Genomic DNA, 16,538 nt, shown 5'->3' on the forward strand with positions numbered 1-16,538 from the left:
GCTAGCTTATCAAGGTCTTTCCCAAAGACTTTAATATGGACTACATAATATTTACAGGTCATAAAAGGCAAACCTGGAGGCAGATTTTCAAATCTCAGCTGGAGTATGCAAATCTGCGTCTGCGACTTGGTAATAAAGACAAGCTTAACACTACTTTGATATGCAAGTCTTTCCAATTTTTCTCGTCTTTCATATATAATAGAAATGCTTTAGGTTATAAGATTTCTTGATTTCTACATAGTGAATGTCCTCAACAGTCTATTGACTATGTACATAGTTGAAGATCTTTGAAGAGTTCAATGCTTTTCATGGGAGCTATTTAAATATATGCTGGAGAATCGTTTCAGATGTGGTGGGGTTTCATCTGTTTACAAGGATATTTAGCTGTTGTAAATGTGAACACTTTATCCACCAGTTTAGTATTTTCGCTAATTGAACAATGTCCTTTGATGCAGAATTGCTGGAGCTGCAGTACAGGATGAAAGATCTATATGGGTCTCTGGTATATATTGTAGGGCATGTGCTCAGTGGACTAGATATGCAGCTGCCTTGGAGAAATGTTATCAGAATACATTGATGGAGAGTATATCTGTCATTATAGCTCCAATATCACAGTCTATCTTCATTTTGACAGTTCAAATTCCAAAGAGTATGTTCCCATTCTTTAAAATTGTCTCTTGAACAAAGAAATATTCTATTCGATTACTTTCAGAAATCCTAACATTTTGAGTCCATAATGGGCAATTATTTATATAAGTGTCCCCCCCCTCCCTCTTTCTAAAGGAGTACATCCGTTATCCTTGGAAGTTATTAAAGGTATTGATAGAGTAATCCGTGTTTAGCACTTTCAATTTATCTTGTTGGCCTTTGAATAGTTTCTTGATGAAGGCACCTGATAAGCACAAAGGGCTCATGCTTTTATGTCCTATAAAAATAAAAGCTATACAGCTCTAGGTTTGCTTCCTTTTGCTCTTATGGAGCTTTCAACTAGCTAGACTAGTCAGCTAAAAATTCCTTCATACATAACAAGCTACTGAGTGCATCAAGTTTTCTAGGTGCAAATGACATGGGAATGTCCATAAGGGTGAAAATCTGTAGTTGAGTATCTCCTTCAAAATAAAAATCTTCCTTATATCTGCCACCTCAGTGTCAATGGATTTTTGTCAACCTAATCTATCACAATTAAGAGGTTAGTTCAACCTCATATGAAAACGAGATCGTGAAAGAGAAACCTATACCTAATCTGTCGATATATAGGTCAAATATAATCCTGGAGTTGTGCACTCATAGCTAAATACCTGTATGATAATAATCATTCTATAGTTGGGCACTTACAGGTAACTACCTATATCGATGGATTCGTAAGAGTCCTCATCGATGGCAACAAAACTAGATTTACCATCTTCTCACATATGTTGACTCTCTAGATACTTCTTATGTTACATATCATATGCTAGTAAATCAATTCTTGTTCTGTGATGGCAATATGTAATGAAGAGGTAGAAGATCAAACATATTTATGACATTGCATTGGTCCTCTAATGGGGGCAAGTGTCCATGTATGTGGGACAGGTGTATTGTTGTTATAGAGTCCTCTATATGCAGGGGAACATTTTGAATTGAGGAGAAATTGTGAGAATGCAAGAGAAGGGAGGATGATTGCAATACACAAATGAGTACCATCCTTTCAATAGAGGCCCTTGGGATCCAAGGCCAACATATTCCATTTCTCTAAGCTATGACTCATGAATGCCTTCCATTCAAATACACCTGTGCATCTTACCAACTCCTACCCTTTGAATCTAGCATGTGCATGCTCATCTTTGATTAAATATCAAATAGTCAAGCATATAACACATGGCTCTTCGCCATTATATGTACCTAACCTGCCTTCCATTTAAATACATTTCATCAATTAGCTTGATACAATCTAGCCATAAATGTTGGCGTGACGTGCCCTCTTGCTTGGGGTTTAATTGTCGCCCAAATTTCCTTGCACTCATATATAATACCACAATCCAAACGTCAACTCCCCTCTACCTTCATCATTTGGCATACACTAGCCAAGATCAATCATTTCTCACATATCCTATCACTCTTTTGCCCACAAAACAATTCCCCCCTCTACACTCTTATATGCACATTCTCTTGGTCAGGCCTCTTTCTTTTTATGCACATTCTCTTGGGACTAACTCACATATATTTTATACACAATTGTGGCACCTTTGGGCACATCTTAGGCCCACTTGTGGCACCTTTGCGCACATCTTAGGTAAAGAGGCACAGAGGTTGCATGAGCTAGAGCAAGAGAGAGAACAAGCACACAATGTTTGTGGGTACTTCGTCACCTAGGTTAACCCTTATCTTTTCTTATCCTCTATTATATATGAATTGTACATAACATGTGTATAACTAACTGTACACGGGGTACATGTTGGCGGGCCATTGGCCTTTACTCCAACAACCTCTCACTTAAAGGCCAATGCGCCTTTAAGGGAGAATACCCAATGGACACGCTACCAAATGCCCATCAACAGTCTGCAATGTGCAAACCGCTTGGAGGATAAGCTCTTCGTAAGATCTGTAAGATTGTCATCTATGTGAACCTTAACAAGCTGAATGTGCTTGTCCTTAAGCACTTCCCTAATGAAGTGATACTTCACCTCAATGTGCTTTGTCTTTGCATGAAAACAGGATTCATGCCAACTGGATGGCACTCTGACTTTCGCTATACAAAATTGGAACCTCTTGCAATGCCCAAATCTCCCACCATAAGACGAGTAAGCCATATAGCTTTCTTGCATGCCTTAGTCGCAACGTACTCTTCCACTCCCTCTTCTCTTCCAAGAGTGTCTTTGGGCGTTCTCTTGTTTCCTTTGTAGTGCCTTTGTGTTTGCCACTTCATCAAGATATACTTCACTGTCTCCCAATGCTTCTTGCAAGGTTTGCCATAAATATGCTAACCACTCCCAGAGCAAAAGCAATGTCTGGATGTGTGCTACCATAGCATACATCAAACCACCAACCGCAGACGCATAAGGTATCTTTGTCATTTCAGCCCTCTGCTCATCTGTCTTGGGGTTGTCGTCTTGGCTAAGTTTCACATATGGGGGCAACGGGGTACTTATGGGCTTCCCCGTCTCCATATTGAAATGCTCAAGTACCTTGACAATGTACTTCTGAGATAGATAGAGAATTTTCTTGTGTTTCTCCCTAACAATTCTCATGCCAAGAATATGGCTTGCATCTCCCAAATCCTTCATATCGAAGGTCTCATGCAACCGTTTCTTCAAAGCATCTACTTCCAAGGTAGACTTCCTAGCAATAAGCATATTGTCCACGTAAAGAATCAAAATCAGAAGGCTCCCATCCGATGCCTTCTTAGTGTAGAGGCAATCGTCCGTCTGGATGTCCGTCTGGATCCTGTATATCCTTGTGATCGCATAAATGCATTAAACTTATGATACCACTCCCTTGGAGCTTGCTTCAGTCCATAAAGACTCTTTCGAAGCTTACATACCGTTTGTTCCTTGCCTTGCACAATAAACCCCTCTGGCTGCTGCATATAGATGTCCTCATGAAGATCCTTATGCAATAAGACTGTCTTGACATCTATCTGGACAAGCTTCATGTCCTCTTTGGCAACTAATCCAAACACTATACGAAGGGTAGTCATTTTCATCGCTGGTAAAAAGATCTCATCAAAGTCAATTCCCTTCTCTTGCTTAAAACCCTTAGCTACCAATCTTGCCTTATACCTAGGTAATGCATCTATTGGAGTCATCTTCAACTTATACACCCACTTGCATGGCAATGCATGCTTACCTCTAGGCAACAAAACCAACTTCCAAGTTGTATTTTTCATCAAAGAATCCATTTTTGAATTCATAGCCTTCTCCCACTTATGCATGTCACCCCTAGACATAGTATTTGCATAACACGAAGGCTCACCGCAATCTGTCAACATGACATAATCAAGAGACGAAGTAAATCTCTCTGGAGGACATGAGACTCTCTTAGACTGTCTCAACACTTACTCAACAGAAGCATCTGAGTGTCCCAACTGATTATTCTGTATAATCAAAGGTTGCACACCTTGCTGTGGCTCTCCCACCTCATGATCTATAGGCTGTTCCTGAACTACATTCTGTGGAACATGTCCTACACATGGCACATATGGTGGCTGTCCATCCTCCCCAAACACCACTTTCAATAGTCTTCGCTGGTTGTTTTGTGCATCTTGTCCTCATTAAAGACAACATTCTATCTTCCTTGCTTCTAGATCCCATAACCAGTATCGCATTTCTCCTAAATCACTATACCTAAGAAATATGCATTTCCTTGAATCAAGCTTGCTACGTTTCTCCTTAGGTATATGCATATAGGCCTCACAGCCAAACACACGTAGATGCTCATAAGAACGTGACTTTCCCGACAATGCTTCTTCACAGACATTTTCGTCCAATGGCTTACTAGGCGATCTATTGATCAAATGAACTGCTGTCTTAACAGCCTCAGCCCAAAATCCATGTGGAAGACCTGCATTAGAAAGCATGCATCGATTCCTATCTTGTATGGTTCGATTCATCTTCTCGGCAACACCATTTTGGGTAGGATTTTTCAGATTAGTTAACTCCTAGTTGATACCACACATTTCACAAAACTTCTGAAAGGCATGAGAGGTGTATTCACCACCATTATCAGTACACAAGCATTTAAGCTTCTTGCCAGAGTGATTTTCAGCATATGCCAGGAACTTTTGAAAAGCATCAAAGGTATCATCCTTTTTTCGAATAGGATAGACCCATACTTCCGTGTAGCATCATCAATAAAGGTAACAAACTACAATGCTCCTCCCAGTGACATGGTAGGCATAGGTCAACAACATCAGTGTGAACAAGCTCCAATGGTTCAGTCTTCCTCTTTCCACTATGTGATGACCTATCTGCTGCTTGCCATACATGCAATGATCACACATGGTAAAATTTGAGAAGTTAAATGTAGGGACATACGGCAAAACCGAAATGAAGATTCGAGAAGTTAAATGTAGGGACATATGGCAAACTAGAAAGGATCTTCATTCCCATTACACTCATGTGGCCTAACGGGTGATACCAAAGTGACACAGATAACTACTCCGTTACAGCAATGACATGATCCTTCACACTAGACACATGCAAAGAGTACAATGTTCCAGACTTGGAACCTCGAGCAACAACAAGAGACCCTTTGCTAATCTTCCAAGAGTGATTGCCAAAGAGTACATGGTAACCACAATCACCTAGTTGTCTAGTGCTAATCAAATAAGATGAAAGGATGCACCAGAGTCAATGATCCAGCCACGTGACAAACTAGCATCAATGGCAACAAGAAATGCACCATCAAACGAAGAGGCATATAAGACATCACCGTCATCACTATTACTGCAAATAGTGTTCACCTCCTCTATCTTCACCTTAGGTTTCTCTTCCTTTTCGCCATCATTGCATTTTTCCTTACCTTTGTCCATTTGGAGCAATCTTTCTTACCCTTCTTGCCACAATAAAAGCATTCCACATCTTTCCATATACCAGACTTGCTTCTAGACTTACTCCTTTCATGGGACTTCCCCCTGGCTTGAGATCTCCCTCTCACGGTAAGTGCACTGGAGCATTTAGTGCCAACATTGTTCTTCCTGTTAACCTCTTTAGTAAGCAAACTGCTCTCTACATGTGCACTAGTCAATCCACTAGCAAGTGCTGAATTGCTTATGGCTGTCCTAAAAGTATCCCAACGTTTAGGCAAAGTGACAAGAAAAAACACAGTTTTAACGAAGTCCTCAAAAGCAAGCTTGTGAGCTAACAGCTGGTTGAAAATGGTGTTGAACTCATTCATGTGACTAGACATAGATATCCCCTCTTCCATGCAAAGATCAATGAGCTTTTTCAGCCAATAAACCTGAGATGCAACACTCTGCTTGTCATAGAGATCACATAGCTTCTTCCATACACCGTAAGCACCTTCACATTGAAGTAAACTGACTTAGAGAGTTTAAGCATGATGGTAGAGCATGCAAGCTCATCCCACTCCTGCCAATCATCAGTCTCTATGTTTTCCAACTTAACACTTCTACACTTGATAGGATTAACCTCCTTCTTTTGCACCAAGACACTGTAGATTTGCTCTTTCGAGTAAGAGAAGTTTGTGCCATCCAACTTCTCAATGTTGAAGAGCACATTTTCAAATGATAAAGCCATCACAATGGCTATAGATGCAAACCAAGAAGCAATCCAATGATACCAATTGCAATAGCATACAAAGTGTTGAAATTACAACAGTTTGTAGCAACTTTTCCTATTTTGAACAGCCAATATCTTTTTAATGGTAACTCTAATGTCAACACTGTGAACAACTAAGTGGTAGAAAATTGATAGCTTTACAAACTTCCAGTTTACTGCAGCTCCAAATTCCTTATGGATTCTCTGATATTCTCACTGCTAAAAACAGCCTCTTGCTCACTTTTTATTGCTATCACATGACTTCGAGCTGTCAATTCAATTGTTCAAAATGCTCAGCATACACATTGGCCATCATCACTGGGCCTATCTAGATGTCCAACATGGACATCAATGCATACATGTAGACTTACAAAATGTCCACAATCCAAAGCCAAAGCAAGGCCAACCAATGCTGCAAAGCAAAGACTATGATTGCTTCTCAAGCATAAACACCAACCATGGCTATATGCAACAAACAAGTACAATGCCTAAGTGAGACATGGTGTGTCCATTTGCCTTCAATTTTGCATCCACAAGAGGTCCAAAATACATCCATTGTTGCATTCAAAACAATGCGAAGAACACCTTGAAGCATATTGGGCATGTCTTGTAAATATTGTGCTTTGCATACACCTTCCATAAGCTTCCAATCTGATATGGAAGTGAAATTAGCACTCCCTCAGCTCGTTTCTTGTTGAATTTAATTCAAAACAAGCCGCTAAGCACTTTGAATGGATAAAGAATGCACTTGGAATGAGTGAATTTTGACTTGCTATCCCAAAACATATCAACATTTTCGTGCATGAAACAAAGACCTATAAACATTGTAGAATGCTGACTATAACTAGCTGGACGTGTGGAGCTTGATGTACTCTTCTCTTCGAGCACTAGAACACCCAAATCCGATATCGTATGCAAAAGTTATGCCCAAAATAGTGAAGGGCTGTCAAGCTGTCATTTCCTGCACGACTTCCACAAGATGTTCTCTACACATAGAATGAATAGAATGGGCTCTAAAATGAATTCTAGATCTTTCTCCCTGCGAATGTGACTTCAAAATTTTCTCAAATTGTTACTTTGACGCCGTGAATGATCAAGGAATTTTTCCAAGCTTCCTCCTTTGCTGCACCTTCACTTCTTGAGCAAGCTACTCCGAATAACCTCCTATGGCCTCTGCTACAAGTCGCCTTGAATCAAGTCCTATTCAATTTGCCTCAGATCTGAATCACACAGTCTGAAGTGTGTTAGCTCCTCGGTCTCTTGGTCCCTAATCGACCACGAGCTCTGATACTAGTTGAAGGGGCACAGAGGATGCACGAGCTAGAGCAAGAGAGAGAACGAGCACACAATATTTGTGGGTGCTTCGTCACCCTTATCTTTCCTTATTTTCTATTATATATGAATGGTACATAACACGCATATAACTATACACAGGGTACATGCCAGGCCATTGGCCTTACCTGCCTTACCCCAACATCAAGCACACTGGTGGGCATTTTCTCACACCTTTTGCACATTTTAGGCATGCTTGTGGGCACCTTTTTGTATCTTTTGACCACGATCAAGTGCACACTTTTGTGCACATTATGTTGCTTGATTTCATTGGGTTCATCTGTCCATTGGCTTCATCAATACCCCCCTGCCCCCCCCCCTTTTCATGTCTTTCTACCTCACAATGGGCACATTCCTCAACCATATGTCATTAGCTAGTCCTCTTCTTTCCCCATCCCCTCTCCTAGCACACGCTTACCTCATTGGCAACTCCCCTCTTTCCTGTGGGCATACTTTGTGCTCACATTTATTTCAATGGGCTCACTTTTCTCTCTCACTTTCACTTTTTCACATGCTCTACACACTACATTGTTTTTCTTTATCTTTTGCATCACTGCCCTCAACATAGTGTCATTCTTGAAAAGGAAACTATATCCAAGGCATTGCAATCATTGCTAGAGTCATCCCCAACTTTCAACACTTCTCACTGTGTCCTAGAAATGCAATTGAAATGCCTTGTAGTTTGAGAAGTTGGTATATAGTTTATCACAAGAGGAGTAGTTTGTGAACAATAAATCTTGCATCATGTGTGGTAGTGACCAAGTATTTAATACCAAAGAAAGAGGAAAAGGTAAATCCAAGGGTGGTATTAGAAATGTAAGGATAATTTGGATAGCCATCTAACAAAGGAAACAATGATGCAAATAAACATACAAAGAAAGGCAAGTTTCAGTATTACAAAGCCAAGGCATTACGTTAGTGAACGTAGGAAGAGGATAGTAAAGAGAAGAATGAAATTGTCTTAGAATTGGCTTCTTCTAATGCTTGCAAAGCTGATGATTCAAGTCATTTTATTTAAGATGCTTGGTTTTGTTTGATTTGCAATTATGATGCATCACAATAGAATTTATCTCTCAATGTCATCGAAAAGTATGTCATTTGTTATTTTGATATTGGAGCTTCTAGACATATCACCTTTAGGAGGATTTGTTCAATAAGTTAGGAGTTGCCCCTCATTGCAAGCTTGTGCAAATAGTTATTTTTATCCTATCAAAGGCATTGATGAGCTCGTACTTATAGCCATAAATGGTTTAGATCTAGGCATTTCTTCATATGTACTTTATGTGCTTGAAATAAATATAATCTCCTAATAGGCTCTTCCTATTTAAAAGAGGTTTAGTGGCTAACTTTGAGGATGACAGATGCATAGTATGAGATATAGAGAATGACTATGTGATAGTCACTTCTAAGACACTATATCATCTCTTGTACCACAATACTAAAGCATAGAAATTATGCACTCCCAAGGAAAAGCAAGACTAATGGAACAAAGAGTGGCACGCAAGCAGTAATGGGGAGGACAATGATGCATTGGGCATGAAAAAAGGAGGCACTAAGTTAGATAGCAATGCAAACTGTGAAGCCGTGGAGATTGGCAGTACATGACTATCTTGGGAGAAGGGCAAAAAAATCTCGTTGAGAAGGAGGCAAGCTCCTCGAGGGTCAATCCCAGGCTCCCTCACGATAAAAACTCAATGGAAAGGAGGTAAGCAGACGGGTATTGTGAGAACCTGTATGCTTTGCCCATCACTAGCACTTTCGACTGAGATGAAAGAACCTCAAGCTTACATTGCCCGATGAACTACTGTTGAAGCACAGCAAGAGAAGACTATAGGCTAGCCACCTCTGCATTTCAAGGACTTGCTGGGAATGAGCATCATGTCTCTTGCTACCAAGCAACTATTATGCAAGTAATTTGGCACCTGATTCAAGGAGGGCTAGAAGCAATTTGAGGCGAAAAGACTAGTGAAGACCATGCTATGGTGATAGACAAGACTCACGCTCTATCTTTTTAATGAGAAGTCGGCACTACCATGTATGTGAAATATACTCTACCCCCAAGTACTTCGCAGTCTCCAGTCGGAGATCCAATGTTTGCATTGTCTATAGGTAGAGACCCAATGTTTGATATGCGCAATTCCTCTTGTGTATTCCTTTTAGAGTTGCGGCGTAGCAACCCTTGCTTACACACATGCAACCCTTGCACATGTTGCAATGGTGTGGGAATGCTTGTCTGTTGAACACCCAAAACAGTGGGTTCATCGTATGTGTGGGAAGCGAGCTCTGAACCGAGCACACTACGACTTCTAAGCCACTCAGAAAATGTAAAATGAGCATCACTAGTCTTTGCACTTGAGATCCACCTCAAAGCTGGACACAACAATGCTCCAAATTTATGTTGGATGTTCTGGCTTCTATGATATTGCCACTACCATTATACTACCCTTTGTTGTTCTCTTCCACAACCATGTTATTACTTGGCTTTCCCCATGCATATTTGTGTATTTTGTGGAGGAAGGATAGGTATGGTGTTAGCAATCGACATTCTTCTCATTTTCTCATTTCCACTTTATGCTGCACCACCTAAATAGCCTTGAAGAGCTTACCTAGAACAATGGAGGGTGGGAATGATTGTTCAGACCTTGGAAGGAGTTACAACGTGGATCGAGTAACTCAAAAGACTTTTGGTCCATTATGTGTCTATGGCGTGGGACTTTCGTCTCATGTGATCATGCAAGACAACCTTTCCTAGAGACCTTGCAGCAATTACATTAAGGTCACAAAAAAGAGCTAAGATAATAGCATGTAGAAAGCTTGCTTAGGCCCAGGTAGATCCGCATTGCCTTGGCCATTTTTGCACCCGGTTTCCTTTCATCTCTGTGTGCAAGAAAAAATCAGGTATTCCATTAACTGATTTCATTTTGCACTACGTGCTTACGAGTGGGCGACTCCTTGGGACTAGTAGCAACAACCTAATTTCACGTTGCATTTTTGTGAACTCTTTGGGACTAGCAGAAGCAATGTGATTTCATTTTGATTATCTTTGCTACAAAATGGGATTACGTGACAGGCAATGCCACAATAAATTGATGGCCAATGCAGATTCACTATAAGTTGGAACTCACTGTATAATAGGCACAAGAGTTAGTCTATGGCCTAACATGCAGCTTTCCCTTAGTAAGATGGACATTCCGTTAACTTCGTATTCTATTGTCTAGAGGTTCCTGCTTCCATTGACTTCCGTGTGCTAAGCTGCATCTGGTATTTTCTTATGCTAAAGGACAATGATCCAAATGTTTATGGGCACTATATACCCCCACTAGTTCATAGATATGTGGATCCAAAATGAATTTTATCTCGGTGACTAATGTGTCGTGGAATGCCTTCTTGCAGAGGACTCCCTTTGCACAAGATTATAGTAGCCTTAACATTCACAGTAAGCAGGCAATAGTCCTCTTAACACTTGACACTTATTGGTCACTAGAAACATTGCCTCTGGGTTCTTTCATGTGTAAGTTTCAAGTGAATTTATGATAAAGGATTAATGCTTATCCCAAGAATGTACCTTCTACATATGCTTATTAAGTTGTTACTCTTTGTTGATGACTTCTATGGATCCCAGTCTATATCTAGTTTTAGAAATGCAAAGGTATTCCAATTCTTGAATAGTGTATTGAGTACAAGAGTCTCTCATTCAGGAGGAGAGGGTCCTAAAGGATTATAGCACTTTACCACTCTTATTTGTACAAAGGAGACCTTTATATTTGCATTTTGATACCGTCAAGTGTTTCCATAGATTCAAATGCCTACTTAGCTTTTGGAGATTATGTTAAGTAAAAGGAAGAGATAATGATTTTTCCTAAAGAAACTTATATGGGGTCTAGAGTATATTGGAGATCCATACGAGAAGTAAAACAAATATATATTTCCTTATAAGAATTTTTACATGAGGATGCATTTAATGGCATACATTTTTTCTAGTCAGAGGGAAAACTTTGGACTTATTTACTGATGAAGAGGGATTTGTGGATTAGTTCAACATTCGAGACTTTATATTTTAACCCTAGTTCAATGGTTGGACTTTAGAATTTGGGACTCCTAGTTTGAACTATATATTAGGAGACTCCTAGCTTTGGAAAATATGGTTAGATTGGTCTAGTGGAGAAATCAATTATTGTTTCGATTCTCACAAACTATAAGATATTTCATATAAGAAAACTAATGTGCTAAAGTAGAACTATGGAGAGGGATCCATAGGGATTGCACTATGGAGATATCTTTTAGTAGATACTTCTACAATGGAGAGTGGCTTGCACCTATGAAATGATTTAGATAGGACTTATTGAAGGATTACCAATAAGAAGGTTGAAGTAGACTTGTTAATAGTATGGGCATCTCCTTTAAAATCTATTTCCTGGGATATTTTGCTACTCCATTGTGATTTCTCAAAAAGTATGACATAATTCATATAAAAAAACTAATGTGCTAAAGTAGAACTATGTAGAGGGATCCATAGAGATCTCACTATGGAGATATCTTTTAGTAGATACTTCTACAATGGAGAGTGGCTCGCACATATGAAATGATTTAGATAGGACTTCTTGAAGGATTTACCAAGAAGGTTGAACTAGACTTGTTAATAGTATGGTCATTTCCTTTAAAATCTATTTCCTAGAATATTTTGCTACTCCATTGTAATTTCTTAAGGGATTTCTCATGATTCTCGTATACTGTAGATCATAGGCCTGATATAGTTTATGGGATTTCATGTGGTCCCCTATTAGAGAACCATTTAGCAGTATAAAATTGGGAATGCCATGGCAATAAGTGGGATCCTTTGATTTTTATTACTATGTGAATCCCATTGAGGATTCAAATAATTGCCAGAATAGAGAGCTCAACATACTTTATGCCCTTTTCTCCTTTGCATAAATGGAGTTAAAAGCAAGTTGTTAATGATAACATTTCATAGGCACCTCTTGGGTTTGAAGAAATGGCCATTGACATGGCATCACAAGGTGCTATGATTAGGACATTCTTGGACCATTTCCTTTTACAAGGAATTTTTGCCCTATATTATAGATTATCCAAGTGAATCATGGGATTGTCTTGGATATGAGAGGAGTGAAGACATATTTTATGCTTTAGCTCTATATGATGGTTTCTATGCATCAATTTGGGTTCTTGTTTATAGGCCTATTATGATTCAATATCATGAGTGGTGGAGAATTTATCAAAGGCCTTTGATTAGTCTATTTATTCCATTGAGAATTACTCTAACATTTGGTAAGCATTTCATTATCTGTCTGAATGCCAACCGTTGATTATTTTTGAACACTAGTTTGCCAAGATTTGATTATGCTAATCTAGATAGAGTGACATTGATAACAACTGTGTGTCGGCATTGAAGCTTGGCTACCACAGCTTGAAGGAATTGTTCTAGATTTCATTTGGTTGTGATGGTTCTAAGTGAGTCGGCATATCTCTTCATTGGATTTGCATTTTAAAATCTTTGGCATGTTTTGATCAACTTAAGATACGGCGTTGACAATTATAACAATTACTTTGTGGCGGATTTTCTCCAACTTTTGTGTAACAGGAATGAACTAATTGTTGGAGAATAATCTTGAATATCTGTGTGTAATTTGGACATTTAAATAATATGATTATGGGTATTCATGTTGATTATCATTTTGATGCGCTATCTGAAGGGATTGAATAAGAACTGATTACTCCGATTTGTGGTTTGAAAAGGGCAATGACATTGCATTTGATGTACTTGAACATTTGAAACTGGTCCAGTAGTGTAGTAGTTTAGATTTTTTAATAGGACAAACAAACACTAGTATATCCATTGTAAGATAACACAAATCTTGCATCTAATGGCTATACTTGATTTGATGGGTTTAAGTTTCAAGCCTGTTTATGGCACGGGGACCAGAGGACCAACTCCTTCTCTCGACTGCTAGACCATCATGCTTGGACTAGCATCAACTTTTTGGATAGAAACATTGCCTTTGGTATGTAACCGAGAGGATCCATACCCTTTTCATATGTTTGTTATTCAAGAAAAGTCTCAATTTGTCAGGGATGTTCTGGTGGTATACTCTGAGTTTTAATTTTAATTCATATATCAACGATGTTCCTTGGGTACTTTATACTGATATCCTCAGCAAACTAGTCGAGAGACTTTCACTTGATACACTTTACGGATTTCCCCGACCAACTGGTCTAAGGGCTTTCACTTGATACACTTTACGGATTTCCTCGACCAACTGGTCTAAGGGCTTTTCCATGATTATGGATACTTAGCTGCCATCCACCAACTGGTGGGCACCAACTGGTGGGAGTGGGTTGATACTTTTATTTACTTTTTAACTAGTGGTTAAAATCCACTACCAAGGACAATAGTGAATGCATTTGGTAAGCACTTCATTATCTATCTAAATGCCAACCGTTGATTATTTTTGAAGACTAGTTTGCCAAGATTTGATTATGCTAATCTAGATAGAGTGACATTGATAACAACTGTGTGCCGACATTGAAGCTTGGCTACCACAGCTTGAACGAATTGTTCTAGATTTCATTTGGTTGTGATGGTTCTAAGTGAGTCGACATACCTCTTCATTGGATTTGCATTTTAAAATCTTTGGCATGTTTTGATCAACTTAAGATACGGCGTTGGCAATTATGACAAGTACTTTGTGGCAGATTTTCTCCAACTTTTGTGTAACAGGAATGAACTAATTGTTGGAGAATAATCTTGAATATCTGTGTGTAATTTGGACATTTAAATAATATGATTAAGGTGACCCATAAGAAATGACTATTATACTTGATTTGTTTTCACCTAGGGCAATAGTCCGACCCAATCCATGGTGATGGGCAGACTACTGCTTTCACTTGGATTGAGTGTTGGATTTGTGGGAATGTGGTCGGTAGGTGGGAAACACACACACACATCCCCTTGTGGACCCTTAATGTCCTTGGGGTTTATCAGCACTATACTGGTGGTAATGATAATCATTACTGACAGTCCAAGATTTATTTAGATTATGGATAGTGTGGTAACTTAATTGAGAACGAGCATTTACTTTGTAAAATACTCAATCAATTCATGGTTATTATAGTAATGTTCTTTTAGACATGATTGATTGCAAAAAGGTTTATTGAAGCCACACGGTATAAGTTTGGTAAGGTGGAGATCATGACAATATGGGTGTACTCTCATATGTCTTTGGAGAGGTCCAATAAGAAAAAAGGAGAGGATCTCTCAATAATACTAGCATGGATTCATTATTTGAAGGGCAACATAACCATGAAAGATGAATATTAGTCTTGCCAATGGTTTGATCACTCTCAATAAAAAGAGTGATTGTGTTGTATTTAAAGAGGATGTGGCCAAAGGTCCCCTTGGATTACATTAATGACCTTGTGGGAAAACTAAGATACCAGTTAGTGAGATAATGGGCCAAGTACAAGAATTATGAAGAGCCATTTTGGACTATATGTGCCATGACATATAGCATACAGAATTATGTACCAATGAAGCATAGTAATTGCGCACTCCCAAGGAAAAGCAAGACTAATGGAACAGAGCATGGGGAGGACAATGATGCATTGGGCATAAAAAAGCAGGCACTAAGTTAGATAGCAACGCGGGCTGTGGAGCCTTTGGAGACTGGCACTACACGACTCTCTTGGGAGAAGGGCAAAAAATCCTCATGAAGAAGGAGTAAGCTCCTCGAGGGTCGATCCCAGGCTCCCTCACGACAGACCTTCACGACAAAAACTCATTGGAAAGGAGGTAAGCAGACGGGTATTGTGAGCACCCGTATGGTTTGCCCAATCGCTAGCACTTTCGACTGAGATGAGAGAAGCTCAAGCTTACACTACCCGATGAATAGAACCTCAAGCCCTGCAGGAGAGGACTGCAAGAGAGCCACCTCTACCCTTTAAGGACTCACTGGGAATGAGCATCGTGTCTCTTACTACCAAGCTACTATTATGCAAGCAATTTGGTACGTTATTCAAGGAGGGCTAGGAGCAATTCACGACGGAAAAACCAGGGAAGACCATGCTATGGCGATAGACAATACTCGTGCTCTATCTTTTTTATGAGAAGTCGGCACTACCAGGCAATGCGAGATATACTCTACTCCCAACTACTTCACAGTCTTTAATCAGGTCTGCATAGTGTGTAGGCAGAGACCCAATGTATCCATTGATATGCATAGTGCCCTCTTGCTTATTCCTTCTTCGCAACGGTGTGGGATTGCCTGTCTGGTTAACACTCAAAATAGTGGATTCATCCTATGTGTGGGAAGTGGACTCTGAACAGAGCACACTACAACTTCTAAGCGACTCAGAAGATGTAAAAGGAGCATCACTAGGCTCTGCCCTCGAGTTCCACCTCAGAGCCAGACTCAACAAAGCTCTAAAATTATGTTAGTCGTTCTGGCTCCCGTGATACTGCCACTAGTGTGATACTGCCCTATGTTGTTCTCTTCTGGCAACGACAATATTACTTGGCTTTCCCCATGCATATCTATGTATTTTGTGTAGGAAGGATACGTACGGCATTAGCAATCAAGATTCTGCTCATTTTCTCATTTCCACTTTTTGCTACACCACCTGAATAGCCTCAAAGAGGTTACCGAGAACGATGGAGGATGGGAATGATTGTTCAAACCTGGGAAGGACTTACAACGTGAATCCAGTAACTCAAAAGACTTTTGGTCCATTCTGTGTCTAGGACGTGAGACTCGTCTCTCATGTGATCACTCAAGACAACCTTTACTAGAGATCTCCAAGAGCAATTACATTAAGCTCGCAAAAAAGAGCGAAGACAGTAACATGTAGAAACCCCGCTTAGGCCCAGGCAGATCCGCATTGCCTTGGCCATTCTCGCACCTGGCTTCCTTTCATCTCTATGTGCAAGAAAAAATC

General features: G+C 39.7%; 1 protein-coding gene across 3 annotated transcripts in view; it reads left to right on the forward strand.

Annotated features, from left to right (window-relative positions):
- The window catches only part of LOC147895776 (Protein kinase superfamily protein), a 151,092-nt gene extending 137,023 nt beyond the window's left edge, over positions 1-14,069 (forward strand). Inside the window, exons 15-17 of one of the 3 annotated variants that reach the window (XR_015541886.1) lie at positions 58-129; positions 456-649; positions 13,501-14,069. Coding sequence is in view for 2 of the 3 variants with exons in the window: in XM_087382521.1 (XP_087238647.1) it covers positions 58-129; positions 456-577 (194 nt within the window). In the remaining variant the exon portion in view is untranslated. Of the gene's footprint in view, positions 1-57; positions 130-455; positions 807-13,500 lie in introns of those variants that run through there. The other 2 variants (XM_087382521.1, XM_087382522.1) reach the window with 2 other exon arrangements.
- Positions 14,070-16,538: the final 2,469 nt, after the last annotated feature.

Source organism: Dipteris shenzhenensis, chromosome 12 (genome assembly GCF_047967505.1).
Source record: "Dipteris shenzhenensis isolate YYH24624 ecotype China chromosome 12, Dip_SZ_1.0, whole genome shotgun sequence".
Taxonomy (NCBI): Eukaryota; Viridiplantae; Streptophyta; class Polypodiopsida; order Gleicheniales; family Dipteridaceae; genus Dipteris; species Dipteris shenzhenensis.